The sequence below is a fragment of the Mycteria americana genome, unplaced genomic scaffold (assembly GCF_035582795.1).
Source record: "Mycteria americana isolate JAX WOST 10 ecotype Jacksonville Zoo and Gardens unplaced genomic scaffold, USCA_MyAme_1.0 Scaffold_43, whole genome shotgun sequence".
NCBI lineage: Eukaryota > Metazoa > Chordata > Aves > Ciconiiformes > Ciconiidae > Mycteria > Mycteria americana.
Genome location: NW_027445630.1, coordinates 773,274 through 796,174, shown reverse-complemented (window position 1 = coordinate 796,174; position 22,901 = coordinate 773,274). Strand labels below are relative to the sequence as shown.

At 65.2% G+C, this 22,901-nt stretch overlaps 5 protein-coding genes across 6 annotated transcripts in view; 3 read left to right on the top strand and 2 right to left on the bottom strand.

The window, feature by feature from the left end:
- SYMPK (symplekin scaffold protein) overlaps window positions 1–12,475 on the top strand; it is an 85,538-nt gene extending 73,063 nt beyond the window's left edge. The window contains exons 28-36 of the mRNA XM_075490093.1: window positions 9,724–9,775; window positions 9,900–10,097; window positions 10,262–10,401; window positions 10,832–10,956; window positions 11,152–11,292; window positions 11,398–11,524; window positions 11,602–11,890; window positions 12,016–12,101; window positions 12,341–12,475. Of these exons, the coding sequence (XP_075346208.1) occupies window positions 9,724–9,775; window positions 9,900–10,097; window positions 10,262–10,401; window positions 10,832–10,956; window positions 11,152–11,292; window positions 11,398–11,524; window positions 11,602–11,890; window positions 12,016–12,087 (1,144 nt within the window). The 3' untranslated portion in view covers window positions 12,088–12,101; window positions 12,341–12,475. The remainder of the gene's footprint in view (window positions 1–9,723; window positions 9,776–9,899; window positions 10,098–10,261; window positions 10,402–10,831; window positions 10,957–11,151; window positions 11,293–11,397; window positions 11,525–11,601; window positions 11,891–12,015; window positions 12,102–12,340) is intronic.
- Window positions 675–6,856, top strand: WDR62 (WD repeat domain 62). Its single transcript, XM_075489927.1, has 14 exons — window positions 675–773; window positions 1,022–1,095; window positions 1,411–1,461; window positions 2,262–2,499; window positions 2,650–2,784; window positions 3,215–3,397; window positions 3,485–3,645; window positions 4,053–4,227; window positions 4,320–4,457; window positions 4,922–5,097; window positions 5,289–5,380; window positions 5,983–6,108; window positions 6,467–6,534; window positions 6,627–6,856. The coding sequence occupies exons 1-14, from the start codon at window positions 675–677 to the stop codon at window positions 6,750–6,752; spliced, it is 1,842 nt and encodes a 613-aa protein (XP_075346042.1). The 3' UTR covers window positions 6,753–6,856.
- On the bottom strand, window positions 7,696–18,893 carry POLR2I (RNA polymerase II subunit I). 2 transcript variants are annotated; one of them, XM_075490097.1, is made up of 6 exons: window positions 18,776–18,893; window positions 18,022–18,076; window positions 17,205–17,278; window positions 16,578–16,652; window positions 14,901–14,952; window positions 7,696–7,905 (listed from the first exon to the last, which is right to left on the bottom strand). In XM_075490097.1, the coding sequence occupies exons 1-6, from the start codon at window positions 18,847–18,849 to the stop codon at window positions 7,825–7,827; spliced, it is 411 nt and encodes a 136-aa protein (XP_075346212.1). In that variant the 5' UTR covers window positions 18,850–18,893; the 3' UTR covers window positions 7,696–7,824. The 2 variants fall into 2 exon arrangements, with proteins under 2 accessions (XP_075346212.1, XP_075346213.1); XM_075490098.1 differs by lacking the exon at window positions 7,696–7,905 and adding an exon at window positions 14,551–14,797.
- A 248-nt stretch (window positions 18,894–19,141) lies between these two features.
- Window positions 19,142–21,951, top strand: TBCB (tubulin folding cofactor B). The gene is given in 9 exon segments (XM_075490095.1): window positions 19,142–19,331; window positions 20,097–20,240; window positions 20,513–20,609; window positions 21,353–21,435; window positions 21,437–21,475; window positions 21,477–21,546; window positions 21,643–21,715; window positions 21,818–21,887; window positions 21,889–21,951. Coding segments are annotated over 9 exon segments (765 nt in total). The 5' UTR covers window positions 19,142–19,190; the 3' UTR covers window positions 21,937–21,951.
- Window positions 21,952–22,411: 460 nt separating this feature from the next.
- HIF3A (hypoxia inducible factor 3 subunit alpha) overlaps window positions 22,412–22,901 on the bottom strand; it is a 22,164-nt gene continuing 21,674 nt past the window's right edge. Inside the window, exon 7 of the mRNA XM_075489942.1 lies at window positions 22,412–22,598. Coding sequence (XP_075346057.1) covers window positions 22,412–22,598 — 187 coding nt within the window. The remainder of the gene's footprint in view (window positions 22,599–22,901) is intronic.

Sequence of the window (22,901 nt, the reverse complement as noted above, 5' to 3'; positions counted from 1 at the left end):
CCCGCGGGGCTCGAACCCGCGAGCGACAGGGGGCGACGGGGCGGAGCCGGCGCCGGTCCGTCCCGCTATTGGCGGAGCGCGACGTTGAGTGGCAGGAACCCGCGGGGCGGAGCCTGGCCCCGCGGCGCCGCGCTGCTATTGGGCGAGGCGGGGGAGGCGGGCGGTGAGCGGCGTGGGCGGTGGCCAATAGGGAGGGGACGCCGGCTTTCCGCGCGCAGTTCGGAGCGGTAGCGAGCGGCGGCGGCGGCCCGGAGCCATGGCGGCGGCGGGCGGCGGGGCTCACGGCGGCACCGGGCCCGACTCGCCTCCGCTCTTCAACCTGCGGCGGCGGTCGCGGCACCAGGGCCCGGAAGAGGCGGTGAGGGGCGCGTGGGGCGGCCGGCCGTTGGCGGGGGGGGCGTGGCCTCAGGAAGAGGGCGGGGCTTCCCCGTGGGGGTGAGAGAGGGTGGGCTTTGGTGGTCTCCATGGGGACGGGGCCTGAGAAGGGGGCGGGGCTTGGGGCTCCCACCTGGGTGGGGCTTGTAGAAGAGATGGCTTTTTGAGGGCGTGTCCACGGAGGGGCGGAGCTTGGGGAGTGGGCGGGATTAGGTTTCCATGGGGCGGAGCTTCTGAAGGGGGCGGGACTGGAGTGGGGGGGGTCCCTGTGGGGGCGGGGCCGGATTGGCAGGTCCCTCATGGAGTGGAGGGGGGCGGGGCTGGGGGCGGTGCCTGAGGAGGGGGCGGGTCTGGGACCCTATGGGGGCGGGGCCTATGGAGGGGCAGACTCGGGGGGGGTCTCGGGGGGGGGGGGGGGGGGGCAGCGCTTCCAGCTTTGGGGTGCCCCCACGGGGATGGGGGGGACGAAGGGTGGGACACAGAAGGACCCATGGGTGCCCGGCGCTGCCCCAGGGCCACCCCTGGGGGCTCAGGGTTCCACCCTGGCCCCATGGCCCCCCCCCCCCCCCTCCTCCCAGGGACCCCCATCTGCCCCCCGGCTCCTCCAGCCCCACGCCCGGGGGGGCTCCTTCCTCCTCTCCCCCAGGTGACGCTGGAGAAGGTGCTGGGAATCACCGCCCAGACCAGCAGCGGCTTGGCCTGCAACCCCAACACCTCCAGGTACCCCCCAAACACCTCCTGAACATGTTCAGGTACCCCCCAACAACTGCAGGTACCCCCCAAACATCCCCAGGTACCCCCCAACACCTCCAGGTACCCCCCAAACATCCCCAGCTACTCCCTGAACACTCCCAGGTACCCCCCAAACACCCCCAGATACACCCCAAACACCCCCCAAATATCCCCAGGTACCCCCCAAATATCCCCAGGTACCCCCCAAACACCCCCAGGTACACCCCAAACACCCTCCAAACACCCCCAGGTACCTCCCAAATATCTCCAGGTACCCCCCAAACACCTCCTGAACACCCCCAGGTACCCCCCAACACCTCCAGGTACCCCCAAACACCTCCTGATCATGTTCAGGTACCCCCCAACACTTGCAGGTACCCCCCAGACACCCCCAGGTACCCCCCAGACACCCCCAGGTACGCCCCAACACCCCCAGGTATCCCCCAAACACCCCCAGATACCCCCCAAATATCCCCAGGTACCCCCCAAACACCCCCAGGTATGCCCCAAACACCCTCCAAACACCCCCAGATACCTCCCAAATATCCCCAGGTACCCCCCAAACACCCCCAGGTACGCCCCAAACACCCTCCAAACACCCCCAGATACCCCCCAAATATCCCCAGGTACCCCCCAAACACCCCCAGGTACGCCCCAAACACCCCCAGATACCTCCCAAATATCCCCAGGTACCCCCCAAACACCCCCAGGTACGCCCCAAACACCCTCCAAACACCCCCAGATACCTCCCAAATATCTCCAGGTACCCCCCCAACACCCCTAAACACCTCCAGTTACCCACAAAACACAGGCTGTGTCGTACATCAGGTTTCAGGAGCGAAACTTGTGCAGCTTCCAGTATTTTTGCTCCCTTCTCCTTCCAAGAAAACCTCAGTTTTCCCTCCGGAGTAGCCCAGTTGTTAAAGAAAACCCAATATTTTGCAGGAAAACCCTGAGCGCGTTGGCCTTCTCGCCCGACGGGAAGCTCATCGTCACCGGAGAGGTGGGTGCCACTTATTTGCAGTCACCTACACCCCAATTCTGGCTGTCCCGGCACCGGCGGGATGGAGTAGCCAGGATTATTCCTCCCCTGCTTTTTTGGGGTTTTCCACCCCAATTTGGGATCGCGCCGGGAGGATGGGAACACCCTTTAGGGTCGGAGGCCATGGGGGCCGGCGAGAAGGCGAAAGCCACCGCCACGCCGCCGTTTTCCCCGCGCAGAACGGGCACCGACCGGCCGTCCGCGTGTGGGACGTGGAGGAACGGGCGCAGGTCTCGGCGTTGCACGGTCACAAGCACGGCGTGGCTTGCGTCGCCTTTTCCCCCAGCGCCAAGTACCTGGTGTCGGTGGGGTACCCGCACGACATGGTGGTCAACGTTTGGGACTGGAAGGTGAGCTCCGGCTTATAGCAGCTTGAAATTCCCCGAATCTGGGGAAAAACAGCTCTTTTCTCTCTTTTCTCACGGTCGCTCGTGGCTCCGGACTTTTGGGGGGGTAACGCTTCTTGTGCACGACCCGACCGCACCTTTCTTTCCGAGCAGAAAGATTCCCTGGTCGCCTCGAACAAGGTGTCCTGCAAAGTGACGGCCGTGTCCTTCTCCGAGGACAGCTATTTCGTCACCGTAGGGCACCGCCACGTCAAGTTCTGGTTCCTCGACTCCTCGAGGGAGCTGAAGGTGAGAGGATGCCCTTTGCCAACGCCGTCTCACGGGGCGCGGGCGGCCGATGAAGCTGAACCGGGGCTGGACGCTGCTTAAATCGTCACCAAAGCCGATGTGACGCGGCAGCGGGTGATTTCTATAGAAAGAACTGAAGAAACGCCAGGTTTTCCCCCCAAAATTCACGCTTGCCTCATACCTGAATGTTGTTTTGCTCCGGTCAGCCGGCACCGGACCTCGAAACCGTGGGTGCTTCGGCTCAGCCTGGAGCCGGGGATGCTCCAGCCGGCAAAATCCCGTGGGTGCACGGCAGCTCTGCCGGGGAGCGCGTGCGGGCACGGGGACGCTGCCGATACCCGGTGCCGCGCCCGCTCCGGAGGGCTGGGATCCGTTTCCTTCGTTAACGTTCGTTAACGCCGGGGTGGGCGGCGCTACCTCGGCTTTGCAGATCAACGAGACGGTGCCGCTGGTGGGACGCTCGGGGCTGCTGGGAGAACTTCACGACAACGTCTTCTGCGACGTGGCCTGCGGCCGAGGGCGGATGTCGGGCAGCACCTTCTGCGTCTCCTCCTCGGGGCTGCTCTGCCAGTTCAACGAGAAGCGGGTGCTGGAGAAATGGATCGTTCTGAAGGTGCTGACGGTGGGGGAAATCCCCCAGACCCCCCCCCAACTCCGAGCTGAAACCCACCGGCCGGGACCTTACCCGCTCCGGCCGCAGGTCCCGCTGGCAAACTGCGTCTGTCTCAGCGAGGAGCTGATATTTTGCGGCTGCGCCGACGGCACCGTGAGGATTTTCCAAGCTCGTGACATGCGCTACCTGAGCGACCTCCCCAAACCTCACCCCCTGGGCGTGGATGTCACCCAGGCCCCCCCCCCGAGGTACCGCACGGCCGAGGGGACGGCGGGGATCTCCCCATCCCCTCATCTGAACCGCCCGGCGCGGCTTGTCGCCGAACCGCGGGGTTTCGGACCCCGCGGCTCTCGTTGCTCGGCCCGCAAGCTCGTCTCGATGGAGGTCCGAGCTCGGATAGGTTTGAGTCGGCGCCCGATTTGACGCGCGGTGAAGGACGGCGAGGGCGGGAGGGTGGCGTCAGGCTTACGGCGGGGCCCCGCGGCTTCGTTTTCCCCTTTGTTTCGGGGCCGCGCGTACGGGATACGGACGCCATTTCGTTTGCAAATCGAATCTTGCCTCTGGCGGAACGCTCGGTGGGCTCTGGAAGGGTCGGCCCCCCCCAAAACGCCGCGCCCTCGGGATGCCACCCGACCCCGTCTCCCTCTCCCTGAAGGCGACCGGACCTGGTCTACCCCGACACCATCGCCTTGGCCTACGACGCTTGCAACCGCTGGCTCTCCTGCGTCTACAAGGACCACAGCGTCTACGTCTGGGACGTCGGGGACCTGCGCAACGTCAGGAAGGTGTGGTCGGATCTTTTCCACAGCTCCTTCGTCTGGAGCGTCGAGGTGAGGGCGAGTGGGTCCCACGGGGGGGCGATTCGGGGCACCTTCTCCCCCCTCCACCCCCCCCAAATGTGTAACCCCCCCCCTGGGTGCAGGTGTACCCTGAATTCGAGGAGCGGAGATCCTGTCTGCCTCCCGGCTCCTTCCTGACGTGTTCCTCGGACAACACCATCCGCGCCTGGACCCTGGAAAGCGGCTCCGCGCGCCCCGTCCAGGGCAGCGCCTACAGCACGGTACAACGGGGGGGGGGGGGGGCTGCATCCCACCTCCCTGCTCAAGGCAGCCCCCCGAAACCACGCCAGCAGCTGGGGGAGCTCAACCAGCTCCCCATTCTCTTGTCTTGTGGGATTTGCCTCTAGAAAACGAGGTCGCTGGAGGTTTTGGGGTGGTTCCCGACGGCTTCTTGCCGCTCTGGGTACAGAGCTGCTGCCTGAGCGGGAGACAAGCGGCGATTTTTGGTGGGTTTTGGTGATTCTAGCGAGCTTGGAAACTGCTTTCCGTTCTCCTGCACTCGCTGTTTCTGTCTGAAGGACCAAACGACGCAGTTGTGTTTCTCAAATCCTGGTGTTTCCCGAGCGGGAAGCATGGAAAAATAAAGTGGGAAGCAGTTGGGTGACGTGGGTGGGCTCCTCTCCTCCCCAAAGAGCCGCCTGCGCTCTGCCGGGGGCCTGACCGTCCCCTCTCCTCCCGCACCAAGACCCTGCTGAACGTCGTCTACGTGGACAACAACACGCAGCACCTCCAGGACTCCTCCAGCGCGCCCGACCGAAGCGAGAACGTGGGGCACCTCGACATTAAATCCGGGGTGCGGGTGATGCAGGTCAGCCCCGACGGGGAGCATTTGGCATCGGGGGACAGAGGAGGAACCCTCAGGCAAGTGGCACCGCGCTCGGCCGACAGCCCAAGACGGACGGTGGCGGTTGGGTGCCTGGGCGGGCTCCCTGCCACTCGTTTTAGCCTTTTTCCGTGGGCATCTCCGAGCTCCCTCACCGCGTGCCGATGGTGTTCCTGCCCGGCTTCCCTGGTTATCGGGGGGCCGAGCCGACGGTGCGCTTCCCTCGCAGGATACACGAGCTGCGGTTCATGCAGGAGGTGGCTAAAGTGGAGGCTCACGATTCGGAAGTTCTTTGCTTGGAGTATTCGAAGCCGGAGACCGGTAAGGCTTCACCCCGAAAGCCGGATTAGTCCTCGGGCATTGCCGGTGAGCCTTGGGGCTCAGCTTCCCGGTAACCCGCTCTCACCGATGGGAAAGCTTCTCCTTCACCAAACCGAGCTGAGGCATCCCGAAAAACGAGCTTCGCAGGGAAGAGTCTCTCCTCTGAGAAGCCGCCGGGAGCCGCAGACAAGCCCCGGGGCCGCGCATTAAAACCCGGCTCAGCCTGTGCCGGGGGGTAACCGTCCCCTCCAGGCAGCGGGAAGGACCTGGGCAACCACCTCCGTTTGCTTTCCCTTTAACACCCCGCCTAGAACCTGTTTACGTCAAAATCTTGTTAACAAAAATCAAACAAAAATCAAAATCAAAAATCTTGTTAACAAAATCAAAATAAAAATCAAAAATCAAAAAATCAAAAACAAAATAAAAATCAAAAACAAAATCAAAATCAAAACCAAAATCAAAATCAAAATCAAAATCAAAATCAAAAATCTTGTTAACAAAAATCAACAAAATCAAAATTTTGTTAACAAAATTACACCATTTTGTTAACAAAAACCTTTAGCGCGATGTTATTTTAACACCCTCTCTTCCGACGGCTCCAGGAGCAGCGCTGCTGGCTTCGGCGAGCAGAGACAGGCTCATCCACGTCTTGAACGTAGACAAGAACTACAAGCTGGAGCAAACCCTGGACGATCACTCCTCCGCGATAACGTCGGTCAAATTTGCTGGTAGGTGGCTGAATTGCATCCAAATTCCCCCCCCCCCCCGCCCCCGTTGGGCTGCCCTTCGCCTTGTTCCGCCTTGAAGACGGGGTTTTTCTCTCCGGATTTACGTACCTAAGCTTCAACGTCTGCGTTAGAGGGGGCTCCTCAGTAGAAAACGGGCGTCTCCAGACGAAGAGCACCGAGCCATCCATCGGAGGGGATCTATAGCAGGGGGATCCCACCCTCGGATTGCATCTAGTTCTTAAAAAGAACCATTTTTTAATGAATTTGTTCATAAAGAATCATTTTTCGCATTCACTCGGCGGTGAATTTGGAACGGATGCGATCTCTGACGGCCTTTCCCTGCTCTCTCTTCGCTCAGGCAACGGGGACATTCAGCTGATAAGCTGCGGTGCCGACAAAAGCATTTATTTCCGCAACGCTCAAAAGGTGGGTTAGCGGCGTCTCCATGGGGATCTGCTATTTCTCCCCGAAAATCGGACGGGCGAGAAGGCGACGCGGCTCTCCTCATCTCCCTGCAGCTCCCCGATGGCTTCAATTTCGTTAGGACGCATCACGTCGCCGAGAAAACCACCCTGTACGACATGGACATCGACATCACGCAGAAATACGTCGCCGTCGCCTGCCAGGACAGAAACGTCAGGTGAAGGCGCTTGCCCGTGCCGGCTGAGGTTAAATCCGCGTCGGACTCACCTTCTTCCTCCCAGCTCCGGTGTCCCCGGGGGGTTCGGTGCCGGCTTGACCGCCTCCCGCTCCTCTCGCAGGGTGTACAGCACGGCCAGCGGGAAGCAGAAGTGCTGCTACAAGGGGTCGCAAGGCGACGACGGCTCCTTGCTGAAGGTAAGAAGGTGATTTCCACCACGCGCCAGTCGGCAGGGCGTCCGCGGCAGCTCCCTCGGCGCAGGGAGGGCGCCGCGGTGGGGCAGGATTGTCGGCGGTGCTGAAGGGCTTGGGGCTGAGCCGTCGGTACCCTCAAGGGAAGAGCTGCCGTCCAGAGAGGCTTAATCGGGGCGGGCGAGGGGTTGGGGCGGCGAGGTCCGCTCGTTTTTTCTGACGGAAACGGGATTTCTCGCGGTTGCGGTCGGGATTGGGGGGCGTAAAAGCGACTTTTACGGCGACGCGAGGTTTCAGCGGGGCTGTCGCGGAAGGTGATGCTCGCGTTTGCGCTGGGCTCGAAGCCCGATTAGTCATCTTCTGGCCGCGGCCGACTTAAACGGTGTGCGCCAGCGTTTGGCTGGCCGGGCTGGGACTCAACGGTTGGTCTTTGCTCCTTCGCTGAGGGACCTCTGTGATCCTCATCCTTTGGCCTCGTCCTCGTTGAGTCATTTGGACGTTGCCCCGGTTTATTTTCCTTGAAAACAAGTTTCGAGTCGGTTAGCCGGCGGGGCGGGGTGGTTGACGCTCTGGTACCTTCTCGGCGAGGTGACCGGTGGCGGAGCCGTTAACCGCCCGGGTTGGGTGGGACGGACGGCTCCGTCCTCGCTGCGGAGATGTTTCTGGTGGGCTTTTGCTCTGGTTGGGTTGAACGCCTCTGGGGCTGTTGGTGGCAACGCACCGGGAAGGGCTCCGCTTGGTCCATAAATATAGATATATATAAATGTACGGACGTATACGTTGACTGCAGTCAACGGCTTGATGTCCAAATGGCGATCAGCGAAGAGCGGTGTCCCTCAGGGGTCCGTACTGGGACCAGTACTGTTCAATACCGTCACCAACGACCTAGACGGTGGGATTGCAGAGGACGCCAAGCTGAGCGGTGCCCTCGGTACCCTCAAGGGAAGAGCTGCCGTCCAGAGGGACCTGGAGACGTTGGCCAACGTCGACCTCGTGAGGTTCGCCGAGGCCGAGCTCAAGGTCCTGCAGCTGGGTGGGGACGATCCCCAGTCCCGGCGCAGGCTGGGGGACGGAGGGAGGGATGGAGGGATGGAGAGCAGCCCTGCGGAGAAGGACGTGGGGACGCTGGGGGGTGACAAGCGGGCCGTGAGCTGGCAACGTGCGCTCGCGGCCCAGAAAGCCGAGCGTCTCCTGGGCTGCATCCAAAGCAGCGTGGGCAGCAGGTCCAGGGAGGGGATTCTCCCCCGCTGCGTCCGGCTCTGGGGTCCCCAGCGCAAGACGGACGCGGACCTGCTCGAGCGGGTCCAGAGGAGGCCGCGGAGATGGTGCGGGGCTGGAGCAGCTCTGCTGCGGGGAGAGGCTGAGGGAGCTGGGGTTGTTCAGCCTGGAGAAGAGAAGGAGACCTTACTGCGGCCGTTCCGTCCTTAAAGGGGCGCGTAAGAAAGCCGGAGAGAGGCTTTTAGCAGGGTCCGCGGCGACAGGACGAGGGACGACGGCTTTAAACTGACAGAGGGGAGGGTTAGGTCGGACGGGAGGAAGAAATTGTTTGCGATAAGGGTGGTGAGACACGGGAGCGGGTTGCCCAGAGAAGTTCTGGATGCCCCGTCGTGGGAAGTGTTCGAGGTCAGCTTGGCCGGGGCTTGGAGCGACCTGATCTAGCGGGAGGGGGTTGGCCTGGGTGGTCTTTGAAGCTTCTTCCAACCCAAACCCTTCCGTGCTCCCACGAAGCTGCCTGGCTCCGCTTGCCTTCCCGCCCGCGGCCGAGCCCGACCCACCGCTCCTCTCCCCCAGGTGCAGCTGGATCCCTCGGGCACCTTCCTGGCGACGAGCTGCTCCGACAAGAGCATCGCCCTCATCGACTTCCACTCCGGGGAGTGCGTGGCGAAAATGTTCGGCCATTCAGGTTCGCTTCCTCTCGGCAACCCGGGAGGTGCCCAGGAAAAGGGGAGACGCAGAGGAGAGCTGCCGGCAAGCCCCCGGCGCCGTGCCTACCCCGTTTGGCCGTGAAGCCCCCCAAAAATTCCCCCACGCGCCCGCTATATCACTTATATCTCCTAAACGAGCGCGGGGCTCGCGGTCCTGACAAGCAACCCCCTCCACGTTTCCTTCTCTTCGGCACAGAAATAGTCACGGGGATGCGGTTCACCTACGACTGCGAGCACCTCATCACCGTCTCGGGAGACAGGTAGGGGGCCGGCGGACCTAAGAAATCGTCCGATTTACGCCTCGCCCTATACGTCTCGCCCTATACGCCTCGCAAGACACGACGGGAGAGGAATTGGCTTATGGAGAGCCCCCCCCCCCCCCGCCTTTCTACCCCCAGCTGCGTCTTTATTTGGCACCTGGGCCTCGAAATCACCAGCAGCATGAAGCAGCACTTGCTGGAGCTCGACCCGCTGCAGCCAAAGCGGGCGAAGGAGCCCGGTCCCCCGGCGCAGCTCAGGTAACGGGGAAAAACCCCTCGCCCCCACGTCCTGCCCCGTTTTTGGCTTTCGGGGGGGGAGGCGGGGGGGGAGAGAACTCGGCGGCCCCACCGTTCTCCTCTCCTCCAGGCGGGAGACCTACGTCACGATCCCTGGCGGGACGGCGGCCCCCGGTACCGGCGGAGCTTCCGACGAGGAGCGAGACGAGGCCTTGTCCCCGCAGACTCCCTCCAAGGAGGATTCGGAGCCACGTGCGTTGGGGGCCGGGGTCCCTCTACGGCCGCACCCCGTTTTCTGCTTGGCTTTCCTCCGAGGGCTGCGGCACACGGTGCCGCTCCTAACCCCGCTCTCCCCCTCCAGCTCCGGCGTGCATCCTAACCAACGGCAGGCTGCCCATGTGGGCAAAGAGGCTGGTAAGTCGCGCGGCCGCGCCGAGAGATGTAACTTAATTTAATTTAATTTAATTGAACGGGGCCGGATGAAGATCCCTTTGTTCTATCTCCACCGGATCCCCTCTCTTCTCTCCCCCCTTTCCAGCTGGGAGAGGTGGAGGACGGGGACAAGGCCAGCCCCCGGGGGAGCTACCGGCCGCGGGGACGATGGGCAGAGCGCGCCGAGAGGGGCCCCATCAAGACCCTGCCGGAGGCGGATCCCCCTTATTTCACCCCCCTCAAACCCCACCTCGAGGGCGACGCGGAGCTCGAGCCCGGCAGCCTGGAGCACCTCCTTTCAGAGGTCAGTCGCCCCTAACCCGAGCTACAACGGGCCGGACCCCGCGCCCTCTCCGTCAACCCTCGCCGGACTGCGGTTTTAACCATCCCTGGAGATCCCCTGCCCGCCAGCGCCTGTTTTTTCCGGGGAAAATCCGGCTACGGACATCAGCTCCCGGTCTCCGGCAGGTGGAGAGCTCTCCTAGCGACCTCGCTGAGGAATTCCAGCTCTCCAAGCTCTTCCCGGACAAGGAAACCAACGGCGGACTGGAATCACCGGATACAAGCGCGACCAGCCTGGAGGAGCTGTGCGTGCCGGAGGCGAGCAGGTCGGTGCCGGGTGGGGAAGCAAGCGCCGCGTTTCGCTATCGGTGTTAAACCAACCTCTCCCCGCTAGTTCAGGCTTTGCTTAACGTCGCCGCGCCGAGTCCCGGCTCACGCCGAGCACCATCGCGCTCTCATCCCCGTCGCGCCCTCTTCCCCGTCGTGCCTTTTCCTGTCGAGCCAAATTTCGGAGCATTTTGGCAACGCCGGAAGGCGCCGGCCCGGCAGCGCGGGGCAGGACGGGGCTCCCCTGCTCACACCAAACCTCCAACCCGGCCCCTAAAGCCCCGTCGGGGTCGGAGGTGGAAACTTTTCGGGTGCGACTTAACCTCGGTCCGCGGGCGTGCGTGTCCCGGCTTGGAGCGATGGTGAGCGCCGAGCCGGCGGTGGCATCCGGTGCTCGGCCGCCGCCGACCCGCTCGCCTTCCCTCAAAGGCAACGTGTGATGGAGCTGCCGCTGCGTCCCGCGTACCCGGAGGAGCTCGGGATCGCCCGGGAGGACGCCTCGTCCTGCGTTTCGCTCTGCCTGGGAACGCCGGCGCCTTGCTACCAGCCGGAAGGTAACGCCGGGAGCGCAGCCAGAGCTCCGGGAACGCGCCGGGAGCACCGGCTTTGCCGGCGCCAAACCCTTGTGAGCGAGCGAAAAGCTTGGGGGCGGCTTTAGCTCTTGGGGGGGGGGGGGGGGGTCAGAATAAAAACCGCCTGGTGCTAACGTTCGTCGCGGGGGGCTTTCCTTTCCGGCTCCGTCCCGGCAGACGAGGACTCGGCAGACTCGGCCGGGGAGGTGGAGGAGCCGGAGGAGAATCCGCCGCCGAGCAGCTCCCTGCCCCAGACCCCCGAGCAGGAGAAGTACCTCAAGCAGCACTTCGAGACGCTGGCAGACGCCGACGCCGGAGGTAACGGGAGAAACCGCGGGTGGACGGTGCCGGCACGTTCGGCACGGCCGATGCGGGCGGATCCCAGCGATGGCCGAGCTAACGCTTCCCGACCTGCGGCCGCAGAAAAGTTTGACGGCTCCTTAAAGGATTTGAAACCGCCCGACCCTGAGGATGAGGAAAAAACCTTGTTCTTGAACCCGCGCTTGAGCATTTCAGCCCGGTTCCTCTCGCGCTGCCAGAAAAACAGCAGGTGGGCGTCGGGTGCCGCGTCCGTCCGTCCGTCCGGGAAAGGGTTTCCCGCTCCCGACCCCTTCTTTTGTCCCGCAGGCTGGTGGCCGCCTTCCCCCTGCGGGCACGGCCCCGGCCGCAGAGCCCTGCCCGTGCCCCGGAGCCGCTCAGGGACCCGCCGAAAACATCTGAGGAGACCCAGCAATGGGAGGCGAGTTGGTTTTGCGCCTTAGAGAGGGGAAAACGTTTGGGAGAAATACCCAAAAAACCACATTTTCGTTCCTCGGGCTGGACTAAGAGGCGCTTCCGTCAACTTTTTAGAACCCGCCGGATGGAAAACCTTGGGAAACGGGAGAGGAAACAGGCTCCGACGCCGGGAAACCCACGGGTGAGTGTTTGAGGACACGGAGGGGCTTCCTTCACCCCAAAACCCCCTCCCGGATGGGGACGAGGCGGTTTTTTGTCCCCTCCCGGAGCGGGGGACGATGCTCACGGCAGCCGCGGCGTCCGCAGGATCCCACCTTCGCGTCGAGACCTTCACCGCGGCCCTGCGGCCGCTGCGGACCCACTTCCAGGAGGCGCTGAGGCTCTACGACCAGGTCGGTGCCTCCCAACGGGGGGGAACCCCCTCGATTCACAGCATTTCGGGGGGGTCGTTTCGCTTCTCCCTCCCTTGGAGGACCAACCGCTGACGTATTTTGGCCACTTTTTGACCATTTTTTGGGTCTGACCCCCAAAAAACCCGCCTCTCGTGGCTCAATTCGGAGCCGAGGCGCCGGCGGAATGTTTTAACCACCCGGCAAAGAACCGCGGTGACGAAGGGACACCTCTCCCGCAGGTGACCCTCTGCGCCGAGGCCACCGAGGAGAATCTCCTCCAGGCGAGGACCGCGCTGGCCGATCTTTTCGGCTGGGTGAAAGGGGAGCTGCGCTCCCGCGCCGTGACCCGCGACACCGACGCCGCCACCGGCACCCCGCCGCCGCCGCCGCCGCCGCCACCACCGGACCCCGAGACCCTGGCGCTGCTCCGCACCTACTCCGACTCCCTCGTGGAGATGGTTCGGAGGCGGCTGGAGGGCAGCAGCCCTGAAACGCTTTAAATCGAGGTATCAGGGTGCCGCCCCCCCTTCCCGGTTAAATTTTTGGGGTTTTTTTGAGGCAATTTTCTAAGCTTTAACCGTTTTGGCGGCTCTTGGATGTATATTTTTCCTGCTCTGAGCCCCCCAAATACCCCGGCGGCCGCATCCCCTCCCGATCCCGACCCACGCCGCCGGCAGCGGGGCGGAAGCGGCCGTCGCTGCCGATTTTAAAGGTCGTTAAAATAATAAATGTCTTTGAACCAAAGCGAAGGCTTTTGGGGTCGGTGGATTCGGCCCCCGACAACCTCCCCACGACCCACGAGGCTTTCACGGGGCTGCAGGACGCTTGGGTGCCGCCCCCCCGGCAGCCCCCCGTCGCACCAGGCGGCGATTTGGGGTTCGGGGAGGAGATGTGGGGTGGCTGGAGGGCGGTTCAAGGTACCCAGGGGGGTGATTCGGGGCCCAACCGGGCAATTTGGGGTACGGGAGGAGATTTGGGGCAAGTCAAGGCTTGACGGAGTGATTTGAGATGTGGTGGGGGCGATTTGGGGTACCCAGAGAGCAATTTGGGGCACCGGGACTACAATATAGGGCCTGTCAGGGGCAACTGGGCGAACTGGGAATGCAAACTGGGGTCCAGTGGGGTGAGTTAGAGCCTGGTGGGGGCATTTGGGACTGCTATGGGGTGATGTGGGGCACTGGGGGGTAACCTGGAGCACCGGGGTTACGACTTGGGGCCCACTGGGGACAATTTGGGGCCCCATGGCCACAATTTGAGGCCCAGTGGAGCATTTTGGGGTACCACGGATGAAATCTGGAGCCCATCGAGGACAATTTGGGGCCCCCCGGCTGCAATTCAGGACCCACAGGGACATTTTGGGGTACCAGGGATGCAATTCGGGACCCACGGGGACATTTTGGGGTACCAGGGATGCAATCTGGGGCCCCGTGGCTGCAATTCGGGACCCACGGGTACATTTGGGGGTACCAGGGATGCAACTCGAGACCCACGGGGACATTTGGGGGCATCACGGCTGCAATTTGGGGCCCCACGGCTGCAATTCACGACCCACAGAGACATTTTGGGGTACCAGGGATACAATTTGGGGCCCCATGGCTGCAAATCAGGACCCACGGGAACATTTTGGGGTACTAGGGATGCAATTTGGAGCCCATCGAGGACAATTTGGGGCCCCGCGGCTGCAATTCAGGACACTCAGGGACATTTTGGGGTACCAGGGATGAAATATGGGGCCCTGTGGAGCATTTTGGGGTACCAGGGATGCAATTTGGGGCCCCACAGCTGCAATTCAGGACCCACGGGGACATTTTGGGGTACCAGAGATGCAATTTGGGGCCCAGTGGAGCCTTTTTGGGGTACCACGGATGCAATTTGGGACTCCGCAGCTGCAATTCACGACCCACAGAGACATTTTGGGGTACCAGGGATGCAATTTGGGGCCCCATGGCTGCAATTCAGGGCCCATGGGGACATTTTGGGGTACCAGGGATGCAATTTGGGACCCACAGGGACATTTGGGGGTACCAGGGATGCAATTTGGGGCCCCACGGCTGCAATTCAGGACCCACGGGGACATTTTGGGGTACCAGGGATGCAATCTGGGGCCCCGCAGCTGCAATTCAGGGCCCACGGGCACATTTTGGGGTACCAGGGATGCAATTTGGGGGCCAGCGGAGCATTTTGGGGTACCAGGGACGCAATTCAGGACCCATGGGGACGTTTTGGGGTACCAGGGATGCAATTTGGGGCCCCACGGCTACAATTTGGGGCCCGGTGGGCCATTTTGGCGCCCATCACGCAAAATTTGGGGCCACTACGGATAATTTGGGCCCCACAGCGAGACAGCCCCCCCCCCCCCCCCCCCCCCAGCAGCTACGTGCACCCCAAAACCCCCCCACGCAGCACTGCTGCCCCCCCCAAACCCCACGGAGCCACCGACACATCCCACTGCCCAAAATAACCATTATTGCCACCAAAATGCCACCCCGTCGGGTACGGGGGGGGGGGGGGACAGACCCGGGGTCAGGGGGCGCAGGGGCTGCCGGGGTGGGGGGGGGGGGCAGGGGGGAGGTTTTGGGGTGACGGCCGCGATCTGGGGCGATTTTGGGGTCTGAGAGCGTCTCCGGGCGCTGTCACTCGGTCCAGCGATGGCCGCAGTGCGGGGCGGTACAGACGTAGTAGAGCCTCATGGCGTCCTGGGGGACGGGAGGAGGGGGCGGTCACGGCGGCGGGGGGCGGGGGGGGGACACACGCGGAGGGGACGGTGACGGCTTTGGGGGGGCGCGGGGGTCACCTCACCTCGGCTCTGGCGCTGTGGGACTGGAAGAAGACGGCTTCCTTGTGCCCGCACCTGGGGGACAGGGGGACGGCGGTGAGGCAGGGGGACGCGAGAGTCCCGTGGGGGACGTCGGAGTTGTGGGCGGGGGACGTCGGAGCCCCACGGGGACACTGGAGCCACGGGGGGGGGGGGACACGAAAGGGGACAGCGGAACCGAGGGGGGACACCGGAACTGAGTGGGGGACACTGGAGCAGCGTGGCAGTGGAGGGTCAGTGTCCCCACGGGGATCCCCATGGGAGGGGTCCCCGACGTCCCCACGGGTGTCCCCACATCCCCAGCGGCCCCACAGGGAGGTCCCCACGTCCCCACAGGTGTCCCCATACCCCCATGGGGGTCCCCAATGTCCCCACAGGTGTCCCCACGTCCCCACAGGGAGGTCCCCACGGGTGTCCCCATACCCCCATGGGGGTCCCCAATGTCCCCACAGGTGTCCCCACGTCCCCACAGGGAGGTCCCCACGGGTGTCCCCATACCCCCATGGGGGTCCCCAATGTCCCCACAGGTGTCCCCACGTCCCCACAGGGAGGTCCCCACGGGTGTCCCCATACCCCCATGGGGGTCCCCAATGTCCCCACAGGTGTCCCCATGTCCCCACAGGGGGGTCTCCAATGGCCCCACAAGTGTCCCCATGTCCCCACAGGGGTGTCCCCACATCCCCACGGGTGTCCCCACGTCCCCAGCGGCCCCACAGGTGTCCCCATGTCCCCACGTGGGGGGTCCCCATGTCCCCATGGGGGTCCCCAACGGCCCCACAGGTAACCCCACAGGGGTGTCCCCACACCCCCACAGGTGTCCCCACATCCTCACGGGGGTTCCCATGGGTGTCCCCATGTCCCCACAGGGGGGTCCCCACGTCCCCACAGGTGTCCCCATACCCCCATGGGGGTCCCCAATGTCCCCACAGGTGTCCCCACGTCCCCACAGGGAGGTCCCCACGGGTGTCCCCATACCCCCATGGGGGTCCCCAATGTCCCCACAGGTGTCCCCATGTCCCCACAGGGAGGTCCCCACGGGTGTCCCCATACCCCCATGGGGGTCCCCAATGTCCCCACAGGTGTCCCCATGTCCCCACAGGGGTGTCCCCACGTCCCCAACGGCCCCACAGGTGTCCCCATGTCCCCAGGGGGGTAGTCCCCATGTCCCCATGGGGGTCCCCAACGGGTATCCCCACAGGGGTGTCCCCACGTCCCCCCGTGGCAGTCCCCAACAGCCCCACAGGTGTCCCCACGTCCCCACGGGTGTCCCCAGTGGCCCCACGGGGGGGTCCCCACGTCCCCATGAGGGTGTCCCCACGTCCCCATTGGGGTCCCCAACAGCCCCACAGGGGTGTCCCCACACCCCCACAGGTGTCCCCACGTCCCCATGGGGGGGGCCCCCATGTCCCCACGTCCCCACAGGGGTGTCCCCTCATCCCCATGGGGGGGTCCCCCATGTCCCCAACACCCCCACAGGTGTCCCCATGTCCCCACGGGGGGGTCCCCACGTCCCCACAGGTGTCCCCATGTCCCCACGGGGGGGTCCCCACGTCCCCACAGGGGTGTCCCCACGGGGGGGGTCCCCACGTCCCCATGGGTGTCCCCATGTCCCCACGGGGGTCCCCACACCCCCACGGGGGGGTCCCCACGTCCCGGCTCACTTCTGGCAGGGGTGGTCCTCGGTGCGGGGCAGCGTGGGGTCCTGGGAGACGTCGGCGATGATCTGCGTGAGCTCGCTGCCAGGAGATAATTAACGCCTTTAATTACCCCCACAACTATTAATAACCCTGGTATCCCTCTCCTTAATTACCCCTAATAATTACCCCTATTAATTCCCCACCGCGCTAATCGCTCTTGAATTGTTCTTTTATCGCCTCTCTTTATTAATTACCCACGAGTTGCCCCCCAATCACTCTAACTACCCTAATTATCTCTTTCCTAATTATTATTAATTACCCAGGAACTCTTCTCCGTTATTAATTATCCCCATTAATTGCCCTCCACTCATCTCCCCTTATTGTCTCCCCTTATTAATCCCGCACTCCCTCCCTCTAATTATTCTCTTATTAACGATCCTAATTCCTACTTTACTAATTACCTGCTTATTAATTAGCCCACTGCTTCCTTTTAATTGCTTTTCCTTTATTAATTACTCTCTATTAACATTCCCCCCAACCCCGGGGTGGGAAATGCTGGGAGTGGGACCCAGGCGTCCAGAGGGGACCCAGGCATCCGGGACCGCTAACGAACTCACTCCGCTAACGAACTCACTCCGCTAACGAACTCACTCCACTTCGTGGGTGATCTTGTTGACGTAGATGCAGCTGTTGTCAGCCTCTTGCTGGTAGTCACAGTTACGGCACTGGGGGAAAAGCGAGGGTTACGGACTGGTCCCAGTGCCAAACTGGGAGAGGGGGTGTACGGCCCAGTGAGGTGCTGGGACTGGTCCCAGTGCCAAACTGGGAGAGGCGGGGCATGGCCCCGTGAGGTGCTGGGACTGGTCCCAGTGCCAAACTGGGAGAGGCGGGGCACGGCCCCGTGAGGTGCTGCGACTGGTCCCAGTGCCAAACTGGGAGAGGGGGTGTACGGCCCCGTGAGGTGCTGCGACTGGTCCCAGTGCCAAACTGGGAGAGGGGGTGTACGGCCCCGTGAGGTGCTGGGACTGGTCCCAGTTCCAAATTGGGAGAGGCGGGGCATGGCCCCGTGAGGTGCTGGGACTGGTCCCAGTGCCAAACTGGGAGAGGCGGGGCACGGCCCCGTGAGGTGCTGGGATTGGTCCCAGTGCCAAACTGGGAGAGGTGGGGCACGGCCCCGTGAGGTGCTGGGACTGGTCCCAGTGCCAAACTGGGAGAGGCGGGGCACGGCCCCGTGAGGTGCTGGGACTGGTCCCAGTGCCAAACTGGGAGAGGCGGGGCACGGCCCCGTGAGGTGCTGGGACTGGTCCCAGTGCCCCAGTGGGGGCTGTGGGGGGATGGACACAGCCCTCTGTGATAAAGGCACTGGTCCCAGTATGCCCCCAGCACTGGTCCCAGTGCCATGTGGGGGCTGGGGGGCACGCAGACCAGTACCCTGGGACTGGTCCCAGTGGCTGGGGGGGGCACTCACGGCGTAGAGCAGGATCCGGTTCTCCTTGTCCTCCTTGGGGTACAGCATGTTGTTGCTGGGGGGACGGGGACGCGGGGGGGTCACTGTGGGGTCTCTGGGGGGGCCCCGGCCTGTTCCCGGGCCCACATTCCCTGGGGGGGGGGGGGCTGGGGGCCCCCGGGGGGTACCTGGGGGGGCTGGGGAGGGGTTGGGGGGCCTAGGGAGTAGTGGGGTCGGCGGGGGGGGGAGGGATGTCTGGGGGGCCCCGGGGGAGGAACTGGGGGATCCAGGGGGTGTTGGGGAGAACCGGGGGGGGTGGGGGGAGTCTGAGGAGCCCAGAGGGTGTCAGGGAGCCTTGAGGAGGGGTCTGGGGGTCACGGAGAGAGGGGGATCGGGGAGCCCCAGGAGGTATTGGGGGGAAGGGGGGCGTCGGGGAGGCCCAAAAGGGGGGTCAGGGAGCCCCGGGGGGTGTCTGGGGGGCCCAGGGGGGTATTGGGGAGCCTTGAGGGGGTGTCTGGGGGACCCGGGGGGTATCAGGGAGCCCTGGGGGGTAACGGGGAGGCCCAAAGGGGGTGTCAGAGAGCCCCGGGGAACCTGGGGGGTGTCTGTGGGGCCCGGGGAGGGAATGGGGGAGCCCCGGGACGGGGCCTAGAAGGCCCAGGGGGTATCAGGGAGCTTTGAGGGGGTGTTTGAAGGGCCCGAGGGACGTCAGAGAGCCCCCGGGAGAGGGTCCGGGGTGTCCGGGGGGTATCGGGGGGTCCCGGCGTCCCCTCACCACTCCTGGCAGAAGCGGATCCCCACGAAGCCCGGCTCGTAGGTCCCGTCCGCCTCCATGGCGGCCCCGCGCATGCGCACGGCGCCCCCCGACGGCGGCCGCGCGGGGACAAACCAGGGCGGGGAGAGCGGGACGGCGCCTGCGCCGACTCCGCCCCGCGCGCTGCGCGCCCTGCCCCGTGACTCTCCCGCCCCGCCCTCCTCCCTCCGCCCCTCCGCCTCCAGAGCGCGTCGCTATTGGCGGTTCGACGGCGGGCGGGCAGGGCGGTTCCCTCGACCATTGGCTGGTCGGTAGCGCGCGGGGCGGTCCGTCAGCGCCGATTGGCTGGGAGGCGGGGGCGGGGCGAAAGCGCGGGGCGGGCCGAAGGTTCCAGAAGCGGCGGCGGCGGCGGCGGCGGCGGTAGCGGGGCCGCACCATGAAGGCGGCGGCGGAGCCCGGGGCCGGGCCGGTGCCGGTCCTTGGGACGGGCTCCGTGTCGCTGTCGGTGAGTAGCAGTCTGAACGCCTTCCGCGCCCACAAGCGCTACAGCACCGGCCTCACCATCGCCGAGTTCAAGGTACCGGTACCGGGGCCCTCCTCCCCCTCACAGGCCCTGCCTCAGCCGGGACCCTCCTCCTTCCCCTTTCCCTCACGGGGACCGGGCCCGCTCCTTCCTCCTCACGGGGAACCAGGCCTCACCGGGTCTCCTTCTTCTCACCGGGGCCTGGGAGCCCCCAGCTCTCCCTCACCGAGGCTCGGGCCCCACCGGCAACCGCCCCACCGGGGCCTGGGCCCTCCCCTTTCTCCCTCTCCTCCTCCTCCTCACCGGGGTCTGGGCCCTACCGGGACCCCCGTCCTTCCTCCTCCTCAGCGGGGTCTGGTGTGTCCCCCCCCCCCCCGTCCTCCCCCTCCTTCTCCTCACTGGGGTCTTGCCCCCCCCCCCCCCCCCCCCCCCCTTCCTCCCCCTTCTCTTTACCGGGGCCTGGGCCTCTCCCTTCTCCTCACCGGGGCCTAGGCCCCACCAGGACCCCCCTCTCCCTCCACCTCACCGAGGCCCGGGATCCCCTCCTCTTCCTCACGGGGACTCGACCCCAACCAGGGCCATATCCCCCCCCTTGCTGTCCCCGCCCCGGGCCGGGATCCCCTCTCCCCTGCCTGGGGCCGGGAGGGGACGAGGACAGGGCCGGGGAGCACCCCCGCTACCGGCACCGGCTCATCCCCCCCTCACCGGGATCCCCTGGGCCAGGACCCCCCCGGGGCCAGACCCCGCCACCGACCAGCCCCCTCCCCTCTCTCTCTCTCTCTCTCCCTGTTCTCCCCCCCCCCCCCTTCTCCTCCCCAGTGCAAACTGGAGCTGGTGGTGGGCAGCCCGGCCTCCTGCATGGACCTGGAGCTGTACAGCGCCGAGGAGGAGCTGCTGGGGCGCCTGGACTGCGACGAGGCCCTGCTGGGCTCCTACCCCGTGGCCGACGGTTGCCGCGTGCACGTGGGTCCCATCTCCCCCTCCCCGCCCCCCTTTTCCCCCTCTTCTCCCCCCAAAATTGCGCCTTGAAACCGCCCCGTTGCACCCCGTTTCTTTCCTCCTCACCCCAAAACCCCGTTTCTCACCCCAAACCAGCTCCTGTATCCCTGCTGGTGTTAGCACACCCCTTTTCCCCCTTTTTTCACCCCAAAATGGGGCCTCCCTCGGGGGAGACCCTGCGATAACTCCCTGGGGGGGCCCCCCCCGGCCCCCCCCGCAGTAACGGGGTGCCGCAGGTGATCGACCGGAGCGGGGCGCGCATCGGGGAGTACGAGGACGTCTCGCAGGTGGAGAAGTACGAGATGGCCGACAGCGACTACGAGAAGCGGCCAGGTGACGCCGGCGTCCCCGCGGGGATGTCCCCTCTGTCTGTGTGTCCCCGCGGTGTCAGCTCCCCGGCCCCGAGGGGATGTCCCCACCCCGCGTCCCCCGTGGTGGCACTCGTTCCGTGCCTGCTGCGTCATAGATGTCACCGTCCCGTCCCCCGTGGTGGCACTCTCCCCTGTCCCCACTGTGTCACCGCTACCCCTGGTTGAGGTGACAATCCCCTCTCCCCCATGGTGGCACTCTCCCTGTCCCCACTGTGTTACTGTCCCCCCAGTTGAGGTGACAATCCTCTGTCCCCTGTGGTGGCACTCTCCCTGTCCCCACTGTGTCACCGCTACCCTGGTTGAGGTGACAATCCCCTCTCCCCCATGGTGGCACTCTCGCTGTCCCCACTGTGTCACTGTCCCCCCAGTTGAGGTGACAATCCTCTGTCCCCTGTGGTGACACTCTCCCCGTCCCCACTGCGTCACTCGCACCTTAGTTGAGGTGACAATCCTCTGTCCCCTGCAGTGACACTCCCTGTCCCCACTGTGTCACCCCCCTGGTTGAGGTGACCACCCCTTGTCCCCCATGGTGACACTGCCACCATCCCTGCCACGTCACCCCCCGCCCCGAGGAGATGTCCCCGTCCCCGCTGCGTCACCAACCTCCGTCGGGGACCTCTGCCACGTGACGGGGGGTGGGGGGCTGCTGGCAGCTCTGCCGTGTCCCCTCCCCGTGGTGCCACGCGTGTCCCCGCGTCCCCGCAGAGTCCCTCCGGTCCTTCCTGCGACAGCGGCACTGGGGACGCTATGACACGGAGGGGACGCGGCGCCAGGCGGCCCGAGCAGCAGCAGCGCCGGGCGCAGGAGGCGGCGCTGGCGGCCGCCCTCCCCCCTGGGCGCCCGCTGCCAGGTCCGGGTGCCGGGACAGCCCTGCAAGCGGGCCACCATCATGTACGTGGGTACGTGTCCCCAAGCTGTCCCCAACCTGCCCCGCGTTGTCCCCAAGCCCCCCGCCCCGAGCACTGACCCCCCCCGCCCCCCCGCCTCCCCCGCAGGCCAAACCGACTTCAAGCCGGGATACTGGGTGGGCGTCCGCTACGACGAGCCGCTGGGCAAGCATGATGGCAGGTAGGGTCCCCAAAATGTCCCCCAAACTGTCCCCTCTTTGGGGGGGGGGGGGGGGGGTTTTGGGGTGTCCCCCCCCAAACTCTCTTCCTCCCCCCCTCCCAGCGTGGGCGGCCGCCGGTATTTCGAGTGCCAGCCCAAGTACGGCGCCTTCGTCAAGCCCCAGAGCGTCACCCCTGGGGGACTTCCCCGAGGAGGACGATGGCCTCGAGGACGAGCTGTGAGGGGACACCGGGGGGGGGACACGGGGACACGGCGGGGAGGGTTACACTGGGGCACGGGGCGGGGGGGGGCTAGGGGGAGAACACCCTCAAATCACTGGGCTTTTTCCCTTGTTTTGGGGTGTCCTCCACCCCAGCTTTGTCCCCTCCCTTCCTCGCAGTGTCCCCCAGTGCTGTTTTCACCCCAAAATGCCCCAAAATCCGCCCCCCCCCCGGGACCCCCCGATCCCCCCTGTCCCCCTGTCCCTGCTGGGGCGCTGCCCTCCCGCCGGGGGCGGGGCTCCCGCCGCGGCCACGCCCCCTCTCTGTTGGAGGGGGCGTGGCGTGTACTGCACCCAGGGGGCGGGGCTTCCCTCGCCAGCGCCGCCCCCTCTCCCCGCTGGAGTGGGCGCGGCGTGTGCTGCACCCAGGGGGCGGGGCTCTCCGCGCCGGCCACGCCCCCTCTCCCCGCTGGAGGGGGGGCGTGGCGTATTGTGTGCTACTGCAAGCCAGGGGGCGGGGCTCCCCGCGCCGGCCACGCCCCCTCTCTGCGCTGGAATGGGGCGTGGCGGTGCCGTGTGTGTGTGCTCCGCAGCCAATGGGTGGGCGCGCTGAGGAGGAGGAGGCGGGGCCAGGAGGCGGTGCCGGAAGCAGCGGCCGGGCGGGTGAGTGGGGCCGGGGCGACCCTACAATAACACAACACCCACCCCCCCACCCCCCCCCCCCCCCCCTCCGGTACCGACCCCCCCACTAACGCAGCGCCGTTTCCTCCCTCTCCCAGAGCCGCTGCCAGCGCCGCACCCCCCCCCGCACCCCCGTCCCGGGGGTCCCCCCGCCGTGTGTCCCCCTCCCGGGGGGCACCGGTGGGTCGGCCCCGCCTCATAAAGTGGCGTTTTAAGGTGAAAAACGGTGTTTTGGCCATTTTTGTGCGGCGGAGGGGGGGAGGGGTGAAAGTTTTGGGGTGAATCGGGGCGTTTCCGGGACTGGGC

Coding starts and splice junctions, on each gene's coding strand:
- WDR62 (XM_075489927.1), top strand. CDS start 675: ATGGAGTGGAGGGGGGCGGGGCTGGGGGCGGTGCCTGAGGAGGGGGCG. Junction 2,500..2,649: donor TCAACGTTTGGGACTGGAAG/GTGAGCTCCGGC, acceptor CTTTCCGAGCAG/AAAGATTCCCTGGTCGCCTC. Junction 5,098..5,288: donor GACAGAGGAGGAACCCTCAG/GCAAGTGGCACC, acceptor CTTCCCTCGCAG/GATACACGAGCTGCGGTTCA.
- POLR2I (XM_075490097.1), bottom strand. CDS start 18,849: ATGCGCGGGGCCGCCATGGAGGCGGACGGGACCTACGAGCCGGGCTTC. Junction 17,279..18,021: donor ACCGGATCCTGCTCTACGCC/GTGAGTGCCCCC, acceptor CTTTTCCCCCAG/TGCCGTAACTGTGACTACCA. Junction 14,953..16,577: donor GAGGACCACCCCTGCCAGAA/GTGAGCCGGGAC, acceptor CCTGTCCCCCAG/GTGCGGGCACAAGGAAGCCG.